The sequence below is a fragment of the Pituophis catenifer genome, unplaced genomic scaffold (assembly GCF_029215685.1).
Source record: "Pituophis catenifer annectens isolate HBS135680 unplaced genomic scaffold, rPitCat1.0.hap2 SCAF_1, whole genome shotgun sequence".
In the NCBI taxonomy this organism is placed as follows: domain Eukaryota; kingdom Metazoa; phylum Chordata; class Lepidosauria; order Squamata; family Colubridae; genus Pituophis; species Pituophis catenifer.
The window spans coordinates 217,011,491-217,030,618 of record NW_027256881.1 but is presented as its reverse complement, the minus strand read 5'-3'; the positions used below and the strand labels follow the sequence as shown (position 1 = coordinate 217,030,618).

General features: G+C 38.1%; 1 protein-coding gene across 2 annotated transcripts in view; it reads right to left on the bottom strand.

Annotated features, from left to right (window-relative positions):
• DARS1 (aspartyl-tRNA synthetase 1) overlaps window positions 1–11,497 on the bottom strand; it is a 59,147-nt gene extending 47,650 nt beyond the window's left edge. Inside the window, exons 1-3 of one of the 2 annotated variants that reach the window (XM_070957024.1) lie at window positions 11,249–11,497; window positions 8,415–8,472; window positions 8,167–8,259 (exon numbers count right to left, since the gene is read on the bottom strand). In XM_070957024.1, the coding sequence (XP_070813125.1) occupies window positions 8,167–8,259; window positions 8,415–8,472; window positions 11,249–11,314 (217 nt within the window). In that variant the 5' untranslated portion in view covers window positions 11,315–11,497. Of the gene's footprint in view, window positions 1–8,166; window positions 8,260–8,414; window positions 8,473–10,916; window positions 11,149–11,248 lie in introns of those variants that run through there. The other variant, XM_070957025.1, reaches the window with a different exon arrangement.
• Window positions 11,498–19,128: the final 7,631 nt, after the last annotated feature.

The following is a 19,128-nucleotide window of genomic DNA, read 5'->3' as shown; positions in this document are numbered from 1 at the left end:
CATAAAAAGAAAAAAAAATCAAGCATGCACATTGTCTCTCCTAGTTGAATACTGATAAATGTATTTTAAGAATAATGGTTTCCCCCCCTTGTGAAACAAGCCCAGTTTATGAACTTCCAAGACTCTCTTTGACCTGGCATCTATCTACTATATAGAAATAATATAGAAACATATGAAAAGAGACATTTATTCAGATACTATAAACTCAACATCATGAAGAAATCTGTAAATCAATACAAGAGCTTTGAATTGGGCCTCAAAAATACTGGGAACCAAGGAACAACATTACTATCATAATCATAAATATTAATTCCAGTTATTGTATTTAATACCAATTGAAGTTTCCAAACTATGTTTATGGAAAACTCACAAAAAGCAAAGTACAATAATCTAACTGAAAGTATATGAGGGTATGGATAGTGCACTAAAGTCTTTTGTATCAGACAGAATTATATCTAGGATTTCACCCCAAGACATTTTGTGCCACAGAGGTCACTTCTATGGCAGCTTGTGCAAACATCCACCATGGTCCCTTCCTGAAACAACTCCATTCAATGGAACATGGTGGTACAGAGTAGAATATTTTTTCAGAATAGTGAACTAGACTACCTTCAACCCTACAGCATTTAAATTGCATTATTATTATTTTTATTTATTTATTTTATTTATTTGTCAAGTACGTATTAGATAATATATATATAAGCATGAATTGAATACATAAAATGAATACAAATAAAAGGAACTTTAGGACAGGGACGGTAGGCACGCTGGTGCTCTTATGCACGCCCCTTATATATTATATTATATAAGTCTCCCTTGTCTCCAATAGTAATGTCTCCTGAGAGATGCTGTGAGGGAGCAATTGGGAAGAAAATAAAAAAAATCAGGACAATAAAAATGCTTATGATGTCTATTTTATACTTTGAATAGGACAGAACAGGACTTTATTGACCTGTTAACAGTTCCCCTAAAGAAGTAATTATGATTTTAATAGGGGGTCACCTTGGGGAAACCAACTGGAAGCTGTTAAGACAGTAACAGGTGCAGAAGTATGCACTGAGACTAGGGAGGCATGGAAGACTGGCTCCTCTGGACTCCCTGGGGTATAAGAGAAAGGGAAGGAGAAACCCAGGCAGACTTGCAAGATTTTATTACTACAGTATTGTATGTCTCAGTAATATACAATTCTAGTCTTCCTATGGAGTCAGTTTCCAAATCTGGTCTACCTAGTAGGGATGAGAATTAAGATGTATTCCTTGATCAAGCTTTGATATTCTAGGTCCATGTGAGCAAAGTGGCAATTTTTAAATCTTGATGATTTGTTAGTTGAAACTCCTCTTGCATTAGAGCAACCCACATTTTAGTGAACTATGCTATAAGGCTTTTAACATTAACATTTTGTCAAGACTTCCCTATTTCAACTTGGAACTGAATGTGACTGTCCAGTTATTAAGTTGTAGTACAAGTCAATATGCTTTATAATCTGCATTGGCTTTCTTTTTATTTGTAGCACCTTAAAACCTCATTCTTTTTGAAGAATGCCACGTTATTAGATCATCTTCACTGATTGTTTAATTGTATTGTTTTAACAGCTTCTGCTTTATACTTTAATCTACTTGATGATAAACCTTTGTAATATCACTTAAACAATTTTCCAATCTATAAATACATAATAAAACTGAGAAATACATAAGCCTGATGAGCCTTCTGTTGATAAATCAACTTTTTAGTCTGTAAATCAGAATATTGTTATATGCGTTCTAAACTTTCACTTCACTATTACAGTACTTAATTGCACAATGTGAGGCTCATGAAATTAACTCAAAATAAAATCTTACTAAAAGCAAAAATAAAAAAATCTTAAACTTTTATTTTAACAATTAACTTGACTATGGATTATTATTCTACTACACTTAAGGAAGGACAACCAAATCTTCCAAAGAATTTCATGTTATTTTTAAAAGTATTCCATTCCATGAATTGCAGTAATCGACATAGCTTCTAAAACATTTATTTTTTTATGTATAAGTGACATTTTTATCTCTTTAAAGGTGAAGGAAAATCACCATCTTCCTCACTACAACGATGCTGCCCAATTTTTATAAGTCACAAAAGTTGAAAAGTTGCCATAGTGGTTAAACGAATCTCTGCAGTTGTTAACTTAGTAGTACAGTTCTTAAGTGAATCTGGCTTCCCCATTGACTTTGCTTGTCAGAAGGTTGCAAATGTGATCACATGATCCTGGATCACTTTATAAATACATGCCAGTTGCCAAGCATAGAAATTTTGATCTTGTGACCATGGGGAACCTGCATCACTTATGAGTGCAAAAATGGTCACAAATCACTTTTTGGAATGTTGTTCTTCGAAAGGTCACTAAAAGAATGGTTGTAAATCGAGGACTTCCTATACTGAATTGATATGCTTATTCATCAACAGAATTTTAACAGAAAATAATTAGCAGCGGGATGAAATCAAAGACAATATTGAAGAACAAACCTATTTACAGTTGCAAGAAAAAGTATGTGTACCCCTTGGGATTACGTGGAGTTTTGCATGAATTGATCATAAAATGTGCTCTGAACTTCATCTAAGTCACAACAATAGAAAAACACAGTCTGCTTAAAATAATACTACACAAACATTAGATGTTGCCATGGTTTAATTGAACATAACATGTAAACATTCACAGTGCAGGGAGGAAAAAGTATGTGAACCTTTGGACTTAATAACTGGTTGACCCTCCTTTGGCAGCAATAACCTCAACCAAACGTTTCCTGTAGTTGCAGATCAGACCTGCACAACGATGTGGAGTAATTTTGGACCACTCCTCTTCACAAAACTGTTTCAGTGTAGCAATATTCTTGGGATGTCTGGTGTGAATCGCTCTCTTAAGGTCATGCCACAGCATTTCAATCGGGTTGAGGTCAGGACTCTGACTGGGCCACTCCAGAAGGCGTATTCTGTGCTGTTGAAGCCATTTTTTTGTTGAATTACTTGTATGCTTTGGGTCATTGTCCTGTTGCATCACCCATCCTCTGTGGAGCTTCAGTTGGCGGACAGATGGTCGTACATTTTCCTGCAAAATGTCTTGATAAACTCTGGAATTCATTTTCCCATCAACGACAACAATCCGTCCAGGCCCTGAGGCAGCAAAGCAGCCCCAAACCATGATGCTCCCTCCGCCATGTTTTACAGTGGGGATGAGGTTTTGATGTTGGTGTGCTGTGCCTTTTTTTCTCCACACATAGTGTTATGTGTTCTTCCCAAACAACTCAATTTTGGTTTCATCTGTCCACAGTATATTTTGCCAATAGTGCTGTGGAACATCCAGGTGGTCTTTTGCAAACTTCAAACATGCTGCAATATTTTTTTTGGACAGCAATGGCTTCCTCCGTGGTGTCCTCCCATGTCCTCCATTCTTGTTTAATGTTTTTCTTATTGTAGATGTGTCAACAAAAATGTTAGCATGTGCCAGAGATTTCTGTAGGTCTTTAGTTGACACTCTAGGATTCTTCTTTACCTCATGAAGCATTCTGCGCTGTGCTCTTGCAGTCATTTTTACAGGACGACCACGCCTAGGGAGAGTAGCAACAGTGCTAAACTTTCTCCATTTGTAGACAGTCTGTCTTACCATGGACACATGAACATCAAGGCTTTTGGAGATACTTTTGTAACCCTTTCCAGCTTCATGCAAGTCAACAATTCTTGATCATAGGTCTTCTGAGAGCTCTTTTCTGCGAGGCATGCTTCTTGAAACCAGTAAACCGAAAACAGGTGTGTTTGTTTAAAGGGCAGGACAGCTGTCAGCAACACATCCAATATCATCACACTGATTGGAGTCAAGGTTGGCTCACTCCTGGCTCCAATTAGCTCTTAGAGAAGTCATTAGGCTAGGGGCTCACATACTTTTTCCTCCCTGCACTGTGAATGTTTACATGTTATGTTCAATTAAATCATGGCAACATCTAATGTTTGTGTAGTATTATTTTAAGCAGACTGTGTTTTTCTATTGTTGTGACTTAGATGAAGTTCAGAGCACATTTTATGACCAATTCATGCAAAACTCCACGTAATCCCAAGGGGTTCACATACTTTTTCTTGCAACTGTACATATAAATATACAACACCTCTATAATTCTAGGAATTACTCAACTTCCTTGACCTGTTTTAAGAAGTTTTGTTAAAGAAATACATTTCCTAAAATTGTGAATCAGCTTCTGCAGAAATTGATACTAGCTCTAAAACTAAGGGAGTCTAAGGGAACCCAAAGGAGATTCAATCTGAAAGTTTTGAGTTATTATCAGTCCAACAGTTCAGGATACAGTATTATAGCTTACACCAAGAAAATAGGGGAATTCCTTTTTTCCCCAACTGCTTACCAGGATCTACCTATTGGAAATCTCATATAGTAAAAGCTTAGACTTGGAATATTTTTTTTTTTAATTTGATTTATATGCCGCCCTTCTCCGGAGACTCAGGGCGTCTTACAATGTGTTAAGCAATAGCCTTCATACTTTTGTATATTTATACAAAGTCAGCTTATTGCCCCCACAAACTGGGTCCTCAATTTACCTACCTTAGAAAGGATGGAAGGTTGAGTCAACCTTGAGCCTGGTGAGATTCGAACTTACAGTAATTGCAGACAGCTGGTGTTAATCACAATGCTATCAGTCTGCTGAGCCACCAGGCCCTATAATGAACATGGCTCTAACCAATCCAATTACTAAGAGCAAAATTAGTGTCACAATACAAGAATGTGAACTGACAGTGGCTGGCTCTGTTCACAGACTTGATGAGCCGCAGCATGAATGCTCTTAACATTTGTTTGTATCCTACTTTTCAGAGGGGAGATTAACAATATGATTTTCACAGAATTAGTGGCACAAAATAATACGTCATTTAATCTACTTTACTATAGAACTATAATGAACAACCCTGTTTGTTGTTTCCAGCATCAATAAAATGTTTTTTTTAAAAAAAGCAACAGGCCTTTGTCCTAACTACTGTGATCTTATATAACATGGTTTTTGTCTATAGAAATAAATTTTGATCAACACAACTGTTAGTTTCAGATGTCACCTAAAGATGTCAAAACATATTTAAAGTTTGTGTGCTAGAAGCAGATGTCCAAGAAAACTTGTTTCCATAGTGAAGAAAAATGACAGGCAGGTGGGTCTGCATAAGACATAGTATGGAGCTCAGATTGAGAACTTCCTCTGAGGTCGCTGTTAAGAGCAGATTTCTTTTCTTTTTTCTTTAAAGAACTGAACTGAAGCATTTACATTTGTACAACATGAAAGCTCAATTTGTTCCAGAGTTTCCCATTTCTTTAAACTGTATGATAGTACATAAAAAGCCATGATTTTAGCTTGAAAAAAAGAAATTCTAGCATGACTAATTAATTCAGGAATGCTTTGAGACTTTAAATCTAAATGAATTCTAAATATTTTTATGACCTTAATGACGTTTAAAAGGGTACTTAGCTGTATTCTCATCACAAAAAAGTTTACCAGTTGTAAAATCCAACATAACAATTAAAGTAAATATACATGTTTATTGTAGAAGTGTTCACAAAACTTCAGTAATTAAGAGAATGTTTTTTCTTATTTAAAAAAATCCATAAAAATCCATGAGGAGGAGAGTAGAAAAAAGGAGGCAGAAATCTAGAGCATCTACTATCAGAATTATAATCTAGAAGCCAACACTTTGTCATGTTGTACCTGTCTAGAACATGGCATTCCCATACTCTCATCCAAAATGTCATGCTGACACATATATCTCCTGTATTGTTCCCATGAGCAAACTTCCCAGGCTGCTATTTCAAACAGAAGATGGGAACACTTTACTATCTTAGTCCTTTTATCAATTGTAACTAGCAGCTACAATTATTACAAAAATATTTGTATTTGCTTAACTCAAGTTGTTCTTGACATAACCTGGAATTCTGATTTGCAAACTTCCTGTGCTATTACTAATTTTCCTGGGTATTTAGCCTTTAACAAATTGCTCTAGAAATGACTAAAGTCACTCACATCCAAATTATTTCTCATCTGGATTATTGTAAGGTGCTCCATATGGGGTTGCCATTGAAGCTATCACTGGTCCAGAAATTATTTATTCTTAAAATGTATATAAAACAATTTATATGTTATGTTTATATGCTATATGCATTTATATAGCTGCCCATCTCTCAAACCAAATGACTCAGGATAGAGTACAACAAAGTTAAAAAAACTATAATTCACAAATAACAATTATTAAAATTATTAAAAACTATAAAACACAGCTAAAAAAATAATGGGCAAAGAGATGTTAATAATAATGGCTCCACCCATTAGTCTGGGAGTCTGGGAATTCCAGGCCTGATGGTACAACCAGGTCTTGAGAAACTTTTGGAAAGTCAGGAGCAATGGTGCTAGAATAGCCTCAGTGGGAAAGATATCCCACAACATGGGCACCACAGCTGAGAAGACCACTGCCTAGGGTCCACCAAATGTAGGTCCCTAAATGATGAAAGCTGCAGCATACCCTCTCTACTACCTCTGGTGTGATGGGAAGATGTAATTGAGGAGAAGCAGTCCCTCAAATAACCTGGGACTATGCCACATGGGGCTTTAAAGGTAAAACCAGCATTATGAATTTAGATGATAAAAATGAAAAAAGAAGAGGGGATCAACTTATTTTCCAAAGCAGCAGAAGGCAGAAGAAGAAACAATGTATGGAAACTAATAAAGGAGACAAGCAACCTGGAATTAATGAGAAACTTCCTAACACTGAGGACAATTAACCGGTGGAATAGCTTGTCTTCAGAAGTTGTAGATGCTTCATCACTGCAGGTTTTTAAGAAAAGACTGGACAGCCACCTGACTGCAATGGTATAGGATCTCCGCTTGAGCAGCAGGTGGTTGGACAAGATCTTCAAGATCCCGTTCAGCTCTACTCTGATTTGATTTGATTTGATTTGAATTGGATCTGAAAACAAACTGGTAACCAATGCAGTCACAGGGTAGAGGTGTAATATGTGTTCTATGAGGAATACAGAACTGCCTGTGCCATTGCATTTTGCACCAGCTGAAGTTTCCAGATACTCTTCAAGGGCAGTGTCATGCAGCACATATTACAACAGTACAACTGAGAGATAACAAGGATATGAGTGAAGATAAGAAGACCCTCTTGATCTATCAATGGGTGCACAACATAAAGTTGTGCAAAATCCCTGAGCCATGACTGCCACCTGCTCCTCAAGCAGGAGCTGTGAATCCAGGACGACCCCTAGATTGCTCATAAGATCTGTTTGGAGCAATGTAGTCCCACCTAGCATCAAAGATGCCATAGCACCAGAACTAGAGGGTCCCTAGAGCCACTCAGTCGTTCCAGAGTTCAGTTGAAGCTAGCTCTTCTTTAGACCCTCACAGCCTCTAAACACCAGAATAAGATGTCCACATCATTGCTTAATTCACTAGGAGCAAAGAAGAACAATTGAGTATCATCAGCATATTGATGATACCTCAGCCCATGGCAATGAAATGAAGCATGCAAACAATTTCTGTGCATCTACATGACTTTTCTCTTCTATGAGGTGCATAATTTATCAGTGTGCTTCTGGTACAATTTGTTAATTGTCATCTATAAGTCATATAAAGTTGTATATGACTTTTAAAAGAGTTATTTGTGGCATTGTCCTTCTCCAATTGTCTTTGCCTGCCCTGTAAGATCTCACAGAGTGGGCATATTCTGGGTTCTATCAACTAAATAGTACATCCTGTCATACCTCCTTCTGTTACTGTCACCACTATCTGGAATACCATCCTCCCAGAGGCCAGAGAAATTTGTGATCCTAACTGGTGGATGATGGGTAGCTAGTATTTTTACCTGTATTTTTTTCACCCCAATTTTCTGTTTCAGTGGATTCCAATTTATTTTATGATTTTTAACATTCACACCATCTTGAGTTTTTGAATTTGGTGATGTTTAAAAGCAAAATAAATGTTATGCGCAGATCACAAGTATATGAATACGTGAAAAAGAACATATAGCAGCAATGGAAGTAGAAGTGGAAAAAGATAGGATGCATGGGATGTAAATACCTATAAAAAACACACCAGGGCAAGGAGATAATGCTTTAGCTTTTCTGACTCGTGACAGTATCAAAAGAAACCTTACCTTTTGCTCTACTAGTATGAATCCTGCCACGAACCCAAACAGTTTCATCAGCTTTCTCTCCTGTCAAATCCTTTATTCGTACCAACACACGATCTGCATATAAAAGACATAGTGACATATATTGAGAACACTTTATTCATATTTACATGAAAAACTAGAAACAAAAACTAATTTGAGGCCACAACCAGCACTATATTACTTATTGTATCACTACTTCTCTGTATGTTTTACAGAATTTTGAAACTGACCTGGTTTTTCCTGTGACTGTATCATTGGCAATATTCCATACCTTTCTTTTGCATAATCCTGAAAAGAGAAGAGCAACAAATTATAATAAAGTGCCATAATCAAACAGTCATGCTTTGATATATTTCACTATAATTCCTGATGGGTGAACAACATATTCTACATATGAATCTTAGAATTAACTAATCTGCACACTAGTCTGAGATTCTGAAATATACAACAGTAATGGAGTTAAAAATAAATTCACCTCTGAGCACAAGATACATGAATCACTTACCATGTTACACATATATGTAATCACTTAGTAACATTCAGTCCTGTGTACTAAATTACTTTCATCATTTATTATTAGTGATAAGCACAGGAAAATGTGCACCATGTATGACTTCATTCTCTTTCAATTTTTGAAGCATGGTATAATTTGAACCCTCAGAACTGTATAATAACTATACTTCTCTACTATAATTATAAAAGGATGGAAAATAAGAGTTACTAATAGTAACAGATGTAATTCGTGTATTCAGACATAATTTGTGAGAATGCACTACTTTCTGAAGAGAAACTGGACTATGGCATTCAATATCCCAGTTAATCTGAAGAACGTCAAACCAGTGGTGGGTTGCCCCTGGTTCGTACCGGTTCTATAGAACCGGTAGTAAAACCGGCAGAAGGCTCCACCTACTGACCCTGACATCATCAAAACGCTTTTGCGCATGCGCAAAAAAGCGTGCCACCCCGCTGCGAACCGGTAGTAAAGGTAAGTAGAACCCACCCTGCTTCAAACCCTGAAACAGAGTTTATTGGTTATTTAGACTTGCACTTGACAGGTGTGCAAATGAAAATAAAATAAAGTATTCCCAGAAATAGGGCTATGCAAAATATGTCATGCACTAACTAAGGCATAAAAATAGAAAGGCAATCATAAAATGAATTGAAATTAAGATATTAACACTACAGTAAAATGTATGTCCTGAACAATGCAAACATGATGTGCAGCAAGTTTTGAACACATCATGCTCATGTTGGGGATTTTGGAAAGGAATATGTTTTTAGGGATGCAATAAAGTTAGTTTGCAACTCAGGATATATGGCTAAAGAAAGGCCTGTCTGATGCCTGACAGCTACACCAGGCAGAGGAAAAGGCATTTTTGGTTTTCCAAATGCATCCATAAATAGAACTGAAATGAACAATCAATCTGAAACAGTAGATACATTCCTTTATTGAACTATGTTCAACTCCCATTTAGACGAACAATTTGATCCTTGCAGACCACTCATTACCAAGAACACTTTAAAAAGCAGTACATGTATCCAATTCTATAAAACAACTGTGTAAGAATTAAAATCGGGATTTTAATAAATTCTGCTATAAAATAAAATTTGTGATAGCAAAAGAAACCTGAAAACAGCTTGAACAAACTTCTTGAGTAAGTACTATATGAGCTTGAAGAAGTTCATACCATTTACACTTTGTAAACAAAAATGGTTCTGAACAGAATGTGACAAAAATACTTTTAGTACAGCAAGCTGTCATAAAGATATGCATTTGGACAAAATATTTTAATTTTACTAATGGGTACCCAGAACCTTTATTCATGGGTCCCAAATCCTTGATATAAACAGAGTATTTTCCAGGTCTATGTAAATTTCCTGTAGCAAATCTGTAGGAAGTTTCAAATAAGGGGAATAAAAGTCTACTGCTGTAAAACTTTCCCACATTTAAAGAACAGAACATCAAATCAGGGAAAACTTGCAGTTTTACAGAAACACAATTTCCAGAGACAATGAAGCAGTGCAAACAGTGAACCCTAAATCAATTTTCTTTAAATATTACATAATTGTAAACACCAGGGTAACTTCGGTTTGCCTACTTTTAAGCCCATTCCTATTGCTTGCAAAAAAAAAAAAAAAAGTTGTATCTGGCTTTCATTTTGCTTTTTTACCATGACAGATTTTGAACAGAGATGTCCACTTCTCGGTGTTGCACATAACAGTGTTATACACCTGCTTGGCTCTATTTTTAATTAATCTTGTCTCCTCAAAACCTATGTTTTCTCCCAAACTTAGTCTGAAAAAGGCTTCCTTTGTAATGTGCATACCTATTTTGCCTTGGTCTGTCTTTCCTTCCTTCCTTCCTTCCTTCCTTCCTTCCTTTCTTTCTTCCTTTCTTCCTTCCTTCCTTTTTTCTTCCTTCTTCCTTCCTTCCTTCCTTCCTTTTTTCTTTCTTTCTTTCTTCCTTTCTTTCTTTCCTTCCTTCCTTTCTTCTTTCTTCCTTCCTTCCTTCCTTCTTCCTTTCTCTCTCTTTCTTCCTTCCTTCCTTCCCCTTTCTTCTCCTCTCCTCTCCTTTCCTTTCTCTCTCTCTCTCTCTTTCACACACACACACAATACATGGCTTATCCAGATGAAACGTGACAATTTAAAAAGATGTTGAAGCCACCCCCCATGGGGGTATTCACCCTCATTCATTTGACCTATTTTGCCCCCAAACCTCTCTCAACGCCTACTTTCGCTTCCAGCCAATTCCCATGCCTTCTAAACGCAACCAGGAGCGGATAAAAGTGAAAAATGAGGTGAATGGAGAGTCTCGTCCAAAGGACAGCGAGGCGGCCTTGGAAAAGGCCCCAAGAGGAGGAAGGGAAGCCGTCAGGACCCCTCCACGGCTCAAGTTTTGTCCCAGGAGCGAGGTGACGGTTGGGGGCTTTTGGTCCACACGCTGGGCCTTTTGACATTTGCAACTCATCCTCCGCCTCCCCCTCCCCCCCGCAATACTCCTCGCCCACCGACCCTCCCTACCCACCCACCCACCCAGACCGCTTCCATCCCTTAGGAAACCCACATCGGCCGGCGGCGGTTCCATTGGGCGGTCGCTATTCCGTTCTTGATTCTTACGAACGCCGGGCATTTTTACCACATGCAGCGAAAAGCGAAAGAGGCGGGGGCGGCGGAGTGGGCACGCGCACACTTTTTTTTTTTTTTGTCCCCTCAAGCTTCCCGTACCACCTGACAAAAGCCTTCCAGCGCCTGTCACTGGATTCCCGGGGCTACGTTTTTTTTTTTTTTTTAAACGCTCTCTCCGCGTGTCCTCCCGTACCACTTCCGGGCACGTAAAGCACGCCAGGGAGAGGCGAGCACGCTGTAAGCATTACGTCACGGGGGAATGAGTCTCTTCGCCTTTTAGGACCATGCTGCCTCTCCTCCCTCCCCCCTCCCATCCAGGGAACGTTTTATCGCGAGCTTTGGAGAGTTCGCAACTCCACGTGTTGGTGGTGGTTGGTGGGTCATCGGTCTGTCTCTGTAGGGTTTGAGAACGGGTATTCTGCACAGATTTGTGGAGGAAACCTGCCTATCCCGTTCAAGATACAATAAAACGATCATATTTCATTCTACTTAAAAAGTGTGAAAAATTGTCCTCTTATGCCTTATTTGCCCTCTTATGCAAGATTTCTGAGTGCACTGTTGTGTGATTGCGAATGAGTGACCCAGTGTACCTTCAGATACATTGTTTACCATACTTATTTTCCCATGCTGTTGAGCCCCAAAATTACCATCCATAAAACTAAACAAACCACGCACAAATGTACAATTTAAAACTTAAGTCACATCCCCCTATGTGTGACATTGCACGCACACACAAAAACAGTGTTGATAATGGATAGCTATCCACTTGATAGCTGGATGAGTGAGAAAATGGTGAAATTTCCTTCTGGAAAGTTGAGACTTGGTATAGAGAAAGAGAGACTTTGGGGTTGAGATTGTTGGAAGAAATACCCAGGTCCAGATCCAACCGGGGAGAAAGGCACTGGAGACAAAATGGAGGCTGGAGGCTGATTGGAAAAAAGTTTTAATGAAGAAACAGAACCACATGGATGGTCCTGGGGAGTTGACCACATGGAGCTGAGAGTGGGGGGTATTTTATACCTTCTCTTGGGCTTTGCACTTGAACTGTTCAAGAACATGTATTCTATTGGCTGTTGTCAGACTCCAATGGGGCCATGTACAAATCCTAGGAGTTTGTCTGAGCTAAGTTTGATTGAAGTTTGGGTTGATGCAATGAAGGGGCTTGTTGGGCAATTCCTATTGTGGCTGAAGGCCAGTGGTGGGTTGCCCCCAGAGGGAGGCTCCGCCCAACAACCCCGACATCATCAGAAAGCTTCTGTGCATGCGCAGAAGAGCGTGCACGTGAGCGAAGCTAATGTGCGCGGCCCCGTTGCAAACCGGTAGTAAAGGGTAAATAGAACCCACCCCTGCTGAGCGCTAATCCTACCTTTGTTCAGACCGTGGTGCAGGGAATTTTTGCCTATGAATAGAGCTACCTAGATCTCAATAAGCTCTTTATCTCTTACGTGCTGACATCTGCTGAGGGATATTAAGAAAGATGGGAGCTGCTTTCTGTCTCCAAGAGCATGTTTCTCAATTTCTCATCCAGGGAAATATAATATTCTGCCTTTTTAAATATTTCTCAAAATATTTCATTCTTCTAAGAAAATGGTGGGTGCTAACGTTCTACAAGATAAGGTTTATTTTGGATGGGGTTATCCCTACAACAAAGAGTTTCTCAGTTCGGATTTATCAAAATTTTGTTAGAGCCTTTTGGACTCTTATCTCTTGTCCTGCTAATTTCAAAATGAAGACAACTTGGTATTTTTGTAGATCATGGCTTCATATTGCTTTTTATCTCTATTGTAGTCTGCTAGAGAGGTAGCACACATTAACATTTAGTACTGTACAGATAGTCCTCATTCAGTAACCACAGCTGGGACCAGTCATTAAGTGAATTGGTTGCTAAGAGAAAGTATGGCTGTCCTTAAGATCTTACTTCAGCTTTCCTTTGCTTTACAGATCCATGAAAGTCGTAAATGTGAGGATTGGTCATAAAGTTACTTTTTCATTACCTTCAAAACTGCTAACAAGTCACTAACAAGAACTACCTGCAATTCTTGTTCAGTAAAGGTGTTTCCCCTCTTCTTCCAATCATATTGAAGGGAACCAATAATAAGGATATAATAAATAATACTAGAATATGATATACTGGTATACTAGATTCTGTAACCATTAGGTTCCTGTAATACATATATACCTTTGTATTTGTATCACATATATTATGCCTTTATATTTGTATCTCCTGTAACAAACATATTCTGTTATTAGGTCTCTACTGTATCTGGTATTTGTCAGACATATGTTCCTGCCATTTGATCTGAACCCATATCAATCTTCTTCCTGTTTTTCTTGTGCCATCTAAGAGCTTGGTACGTATCTCAGTTGGAACTGCAGACATCATCGAGGGATAATTTACACTTCAGCTCTAACTTACACCTTTGATCTGTATAAACTTGTTCCTTGCAGAACCAGGGGGCCAAATGAGCAATTGGGAGAACAAAGGAATGCTCAAGGAAAAGATAACGCTAATTGGGAGGCTTCTATTCCTTTGCAGGGCAACAAGGAATACTCAAACCTAAACTAGGAGGCCAGAATTGGGCACTAAGCTGATGTCTCTGAGGGTATAAAAAGACGCCAAACCTTCCCCAAGGTGTGGCTATCTCCTCGCATGCATTGTATCTGTATGTTCTGGATATAGTCCCACCCAGTATTTTGTTTTTGGCCATAAATAAAATCTGCTTTTTTTGCAAGCCTCGTCTTGAGTCTCTCTCTTTGGCATTCTGGTGACTCAAGTATATTTTGGGACCTTACAATACAAACATGGATAATGTCTCCACAATGAGGCTGAAGTTTGTGATCAATAACTGATTCTGCCTAGCTCCTATTGGCTATCTATTGTGGACATGCTTGTAGGAAGTTAGCACCCACCCCTTTCCTGGAAGAGTGAAATATTTTAGGAAATATGAAAAAGGCAGAATATTATATTTCCCTGGGAGAAGCACATTTTACAGACAAAGCAGCTCCCACCTTCCTGCCCCCACCTTTTGTCAATGGGCCATTAAGGCTTGGGCCAGTCTATTCTACATAACAAAGATCTACCTCCTTCAGGCAGAGCCATAGTAGGAATTGCCAAAGATGGGATTAGCCCTCTACACAATAGCAGCAGAAACTCACCACATGTGACCTGGGAAGCACATGTGACCATCAGCCAGCAAGGCCCCCACCCCCTGGGAGTCTGACAACCAATCAGGATACTCTTTTGGGGCCCCAAGAAATGCAGAGCCAGAGAGAGCATAAAAACCCGAGGATTTAGTGTATCTGCCCCTTTTCTGTTCAGGAACTCAAGCCATGTGATCCTGTCCACCATTAAACCATCTTTCCAAGCAGTCTCCATGTTTCCAGTGTCTGTTTTCCCCACTTGGAGCAGAACCTAGAGGGATGTTTCTTCCAACATGCTCATTCCCCAAAACTCTGGCCATTGCTTGCTTTATTGGGCAGCATCCCACTTCCTTCTTGTCGAGCACTTCACTGACTGAACCACCTCCTTTCTGCAGCTCAGGTGTTAGATCACTTGATTTGAGTCTGGGGCATTCTATTCTGTAAAACAGTATCGGCAGTAAGAAATGGATTCTGCGCAGTAAAATGAGAGAACAGTTTCTGTTTTATAAAAACAAAAAAGCAAAAATCACACATCCTAGATAACAGCCTGCTTGGAACCAGGTATTGACAGATGGCTTAGCCACCTGTCAACACGTGCTTTTTCTCCTAAGAAAGTGCCACCAATTGCCTTGTTTCAATTGTCACACATTACATTTGTGAGAGCAGCATCGTCGATCCCATTGCTGACATATTTTAAAAATATGTGCTCAAATGGACATAAAACGGTAAAATTTCAGTATATGTTTTTAAAACAGATAAAAATCTTCCTTAGGTAGATATTAATTCTCAAGCCAGTCTGAGGAACTAAAGCTCAACCTCAAGATATTTTGGTTACGTCTTTTAAGTGGCACTGATATTATTTTGTACTGATAGAATAAAGCAGGGCAGGATGACATGTTCTAGTTTTATGCCTTGGGTCATCAATATGGAACACAGTGTGACATTTAGCCTGGCAACGCGTTCCTTGGCAACTGCCATCTTTTTCCCCCACCTTGTTTATTTTGTAAAATCTTTTAATTAACAATAATGAATGGGAAATGGCATGTTGCACAACAAAGCATCAGCCTCAAACTTAACCTACATTGGCAGCAATGCCGCTGGGATCCATTTAGATTTTAGCAGCATCAGATTTTTTTTTGAAAAAAATTAATAATAGTGGGCTGCTTCAGCCTACTGTTTTATGATTGGTGGGATTTTTCATGATTGCCTGCATCCATCTTGGGAACTATTTCATGAGAATGCGTGTAACACTCTCAAAGTTCAAAATGTGTCCATAGGCTGAAACTCCTGTTATATACTGTCAACGGCACTTTTGCAAAGAGATCATTTATGAATGCCGATGAGTCAAAAAAAAATACATATACATCTATATTACTATCAATAGAAGATAATATTTGTAGTTCAGAGTTCAAATGTGGGGTCCTGACTGCGCTTAGTTGTTTTCTTGCAGACATCTCATTACCCAATTGGTAACATCAACAGTGCTAGAAGGGAATGTTCTCTTTTTATATACTAATGACTTGTCTTGTCACTGTTAATGAGGGTGTCTTGGTGGTTCCTTGATTAGGCTCTTGTATATTAAAAGAAAGCAAACCCCACTCTCTTATGACACTGATGATGTTACCTAGTTGGCTAATGAAACATCTGCAAGAAAACAACCAAGCTCAAAGAGCACCAGAGACCCCACTATATATTACTGCCAGGATATATAACAATATCAGAATCATCATATGTGTGCTCAAGATACTATTTGATTAACATGGAATATGAAGAATTTCTGCCTCCTGATTAAGGAATTTTGCAATAGAAAAAACCAGTGACACTTAGAATTTTCTTTTTGCAACTGCAAACATTTTAGAATTAACTTACTGTGTTGAATAAGAGGGCAAACGTAAATTGTGGTATATGAAATGATGGGAAGAGGGCAAATATAAATTGTGGAAAAATTAAACTTACTGTTCTTGCATTTTCCCCCTGTATGGATAGAATCTCAATTCTCACAAAAAATAATGTAGTATTAATAAAATTGTACAAAAATAAATATTATTCATTGTACTGGGCATTGAAACTGAACAAACAAATAATCCAAAAATACTTAATTAAAAACATATATCTGAATCAAATTAAAGGTGGTTATAGTTAATAAAAATCTAAGAGGAAATATACAATGCAAGTTGTGAAACTGCTAAGATTGTTATCTCAAAATGTGTATAGTGTGAAAGTATGCTGTAAGCTTACAAGGCGTTATGCAAAACAAAGAGCCATTATCTCTATATAAAATAACATCCTAATAGATGTTTTTGTCTTGCTTGCAAAGAGGAAGCTATTATTTTTTTTATATCTTCTCTTTGGAAAGAACTGTCAGTAGGTTAGTGCAATAATTAGAAAAAAAAATAACTGGAACCGGTTTCCCTTGCACATGGTAGTTTCTAGCTTTATAATAAAGAAGCACTATTCAATAGGTTATCAGAAATATGAAAAAGTAGCAGATGAGATTGCTTTATAGTGAGTTGAATTATTGGTCCATTTGGTGCAATATTGTCTACACCGATTGACAGTGACTGTTCTGTGTTTCAGAGCTGATTTTTTTCAACTCTACCTGGATGTGCTAGTAACTATATTAGAGGCCCTCTGAATACGAGACATGTAATAAATATGTTCAACAACACTTAGATAATAAACATTAGGAGAAACTAGACATTGACAGATGTTGAGTATTTTGCATCTGCTCCAAATATGATGCCACAATTATTGCAGAATCTGTTGAATTTGCGGGAGCATTAGTTCGACAGATTATGGGAACAGTTTTACATATTGCAGCATAAGGAAACAGACAAGATGCTTGAGTATTAGGCTGTCCAATAAATTTGTTTCCAGGGTTCTCGCTGAAGCGGCTCATTGGCTTAGGAATTCGAAGTACAGAATGAATGGTAATCCATTCCTGGCACAAGTGTGTCAGCTGGAGGTTTCCGTTTGGATAGTCCTTGTGTAATGGAGCTCCTCTGTAAGATTCTACTCTTTCACTCCTGCTGTTAAATATTTACATGTATATATTGCTGATGGTCATCTGGAGATTTGGAACATCTGCCTCTCCTTTCTACCTGAATCAGAAGGAGTGTGAAAACCTAGGTAAGGGCCAAGATAATGAATTTGAAATCAGGTAAGACTAATAAGAGATTCTCAGGTTTTGAAGAATATTGGGTATTCTGGATGAGGTAGTTCTTTTCTGAAGAAACAGGTGCATAGCCAGGCTTCTCCTCAATTTCTATCTGTCACTTGTTGGAAGAAATATCCTTTGGGTTCAATTCCAAATGGGGAAAAAGATACTGGATTCATGGAAGTTGCTTGGAAAGGTTTATTGATGAACAGGATGACATGGCTTGAGATCCTGGGTAGAAAAAAAAAAGGCAGAGATGCTAAGATGCTGGGTTTTATGCCCTCTGTTGGGTTTTGAATTTGAGCTTGTGTTCTGATTGATTGTCAGACTCCCATGGGGCCATGCAGGGGTAACTTTGTTGGTTGTCTTTTGAGTCCCAGGCTTGGTTGACTCTTGCTGGGTGATTATATAAAATCATCTATAAAATCATAATCATCTACTAATGATTCACAAAATCTTCAATAACAGAATGCTGTTATCTTGTGTTTGAGGGAATAATCAGGTTTAATTGCTTTACTGAAAACCCAAAGGAAAGACCAGATCTCTTTGGGGAAAGAACTTATCCTTTGTGGTTTTTCAATCAGGGTTTATAGTTGTGAGGTATACAAACCCAGTCAATTGTAGTTTGTTCAATAAAACATGGTTTATCAAGATGTATGATCTGTCCTGGCTGTAGCAAAACATTATTGCTGAGATTTATACACTGCAAACTATAAGGATGTTAAATATTTGTAGATTATTTTTGTTTCATAGCTGAAATAATATTTAATTAACTGAACAAAGCTATTTAAGAAAGTAAGTCCACTTTACATTTAGACTAAGTATCAATTAAATAGATGGATTGTAGCCATCTGTTTAGGAACAATGCTAATAAAAAAGCAAGAGGCAGGGTTTAGGAATTATATTTGATTAACATTAAAAAAAAAAGGACTGAAGAAATCTGCCTCTTTTTCTGACGGAGAATTTTCTTAACAGCTGCACTTAGCAATAATGCAGCTTGATGCACCTGTTCAATTTCAGTCATATAACTATTAAAGGCACAGTGTGTGTTTTTCAAAGAAAATGTAACTATTTCTAGATAAGCCAAATTGCCCAGCTTGCTATGTCTGGAGTGCCTTTTTCATAGCTTCTAAAAGCTCCCTTACCCTGCACGCTTGACTGATACACTCCATTGTTCTCCTTCTTAACTGCTAAAATTAACCAGCCTAGATTTTGACTGCTTTGTTATGCAAGTCAGTCTGTCTAACCCATATCCTGTAATGATGGCTGACAATTTTTGTCCAGTTTTAGACACGTAGCACCCAAATCTAGAGCCAGTTTGTTGTAATGATTTGGTATAATGGTTTGGTATAATGGTTAAGGCATCAGGATAGAAATTGGGAACGTCTCACATTTAACCCTGCTTTGGGCAAGAAGCTAGCTGGGTAACCTTGGGCCAGTCACTATCACTTTGCCCTAGGAAAGAGACAATGCAAAACTACTTCTGAAATCTTGCTAAGAAAACTGCAGTTGTCCAGGCA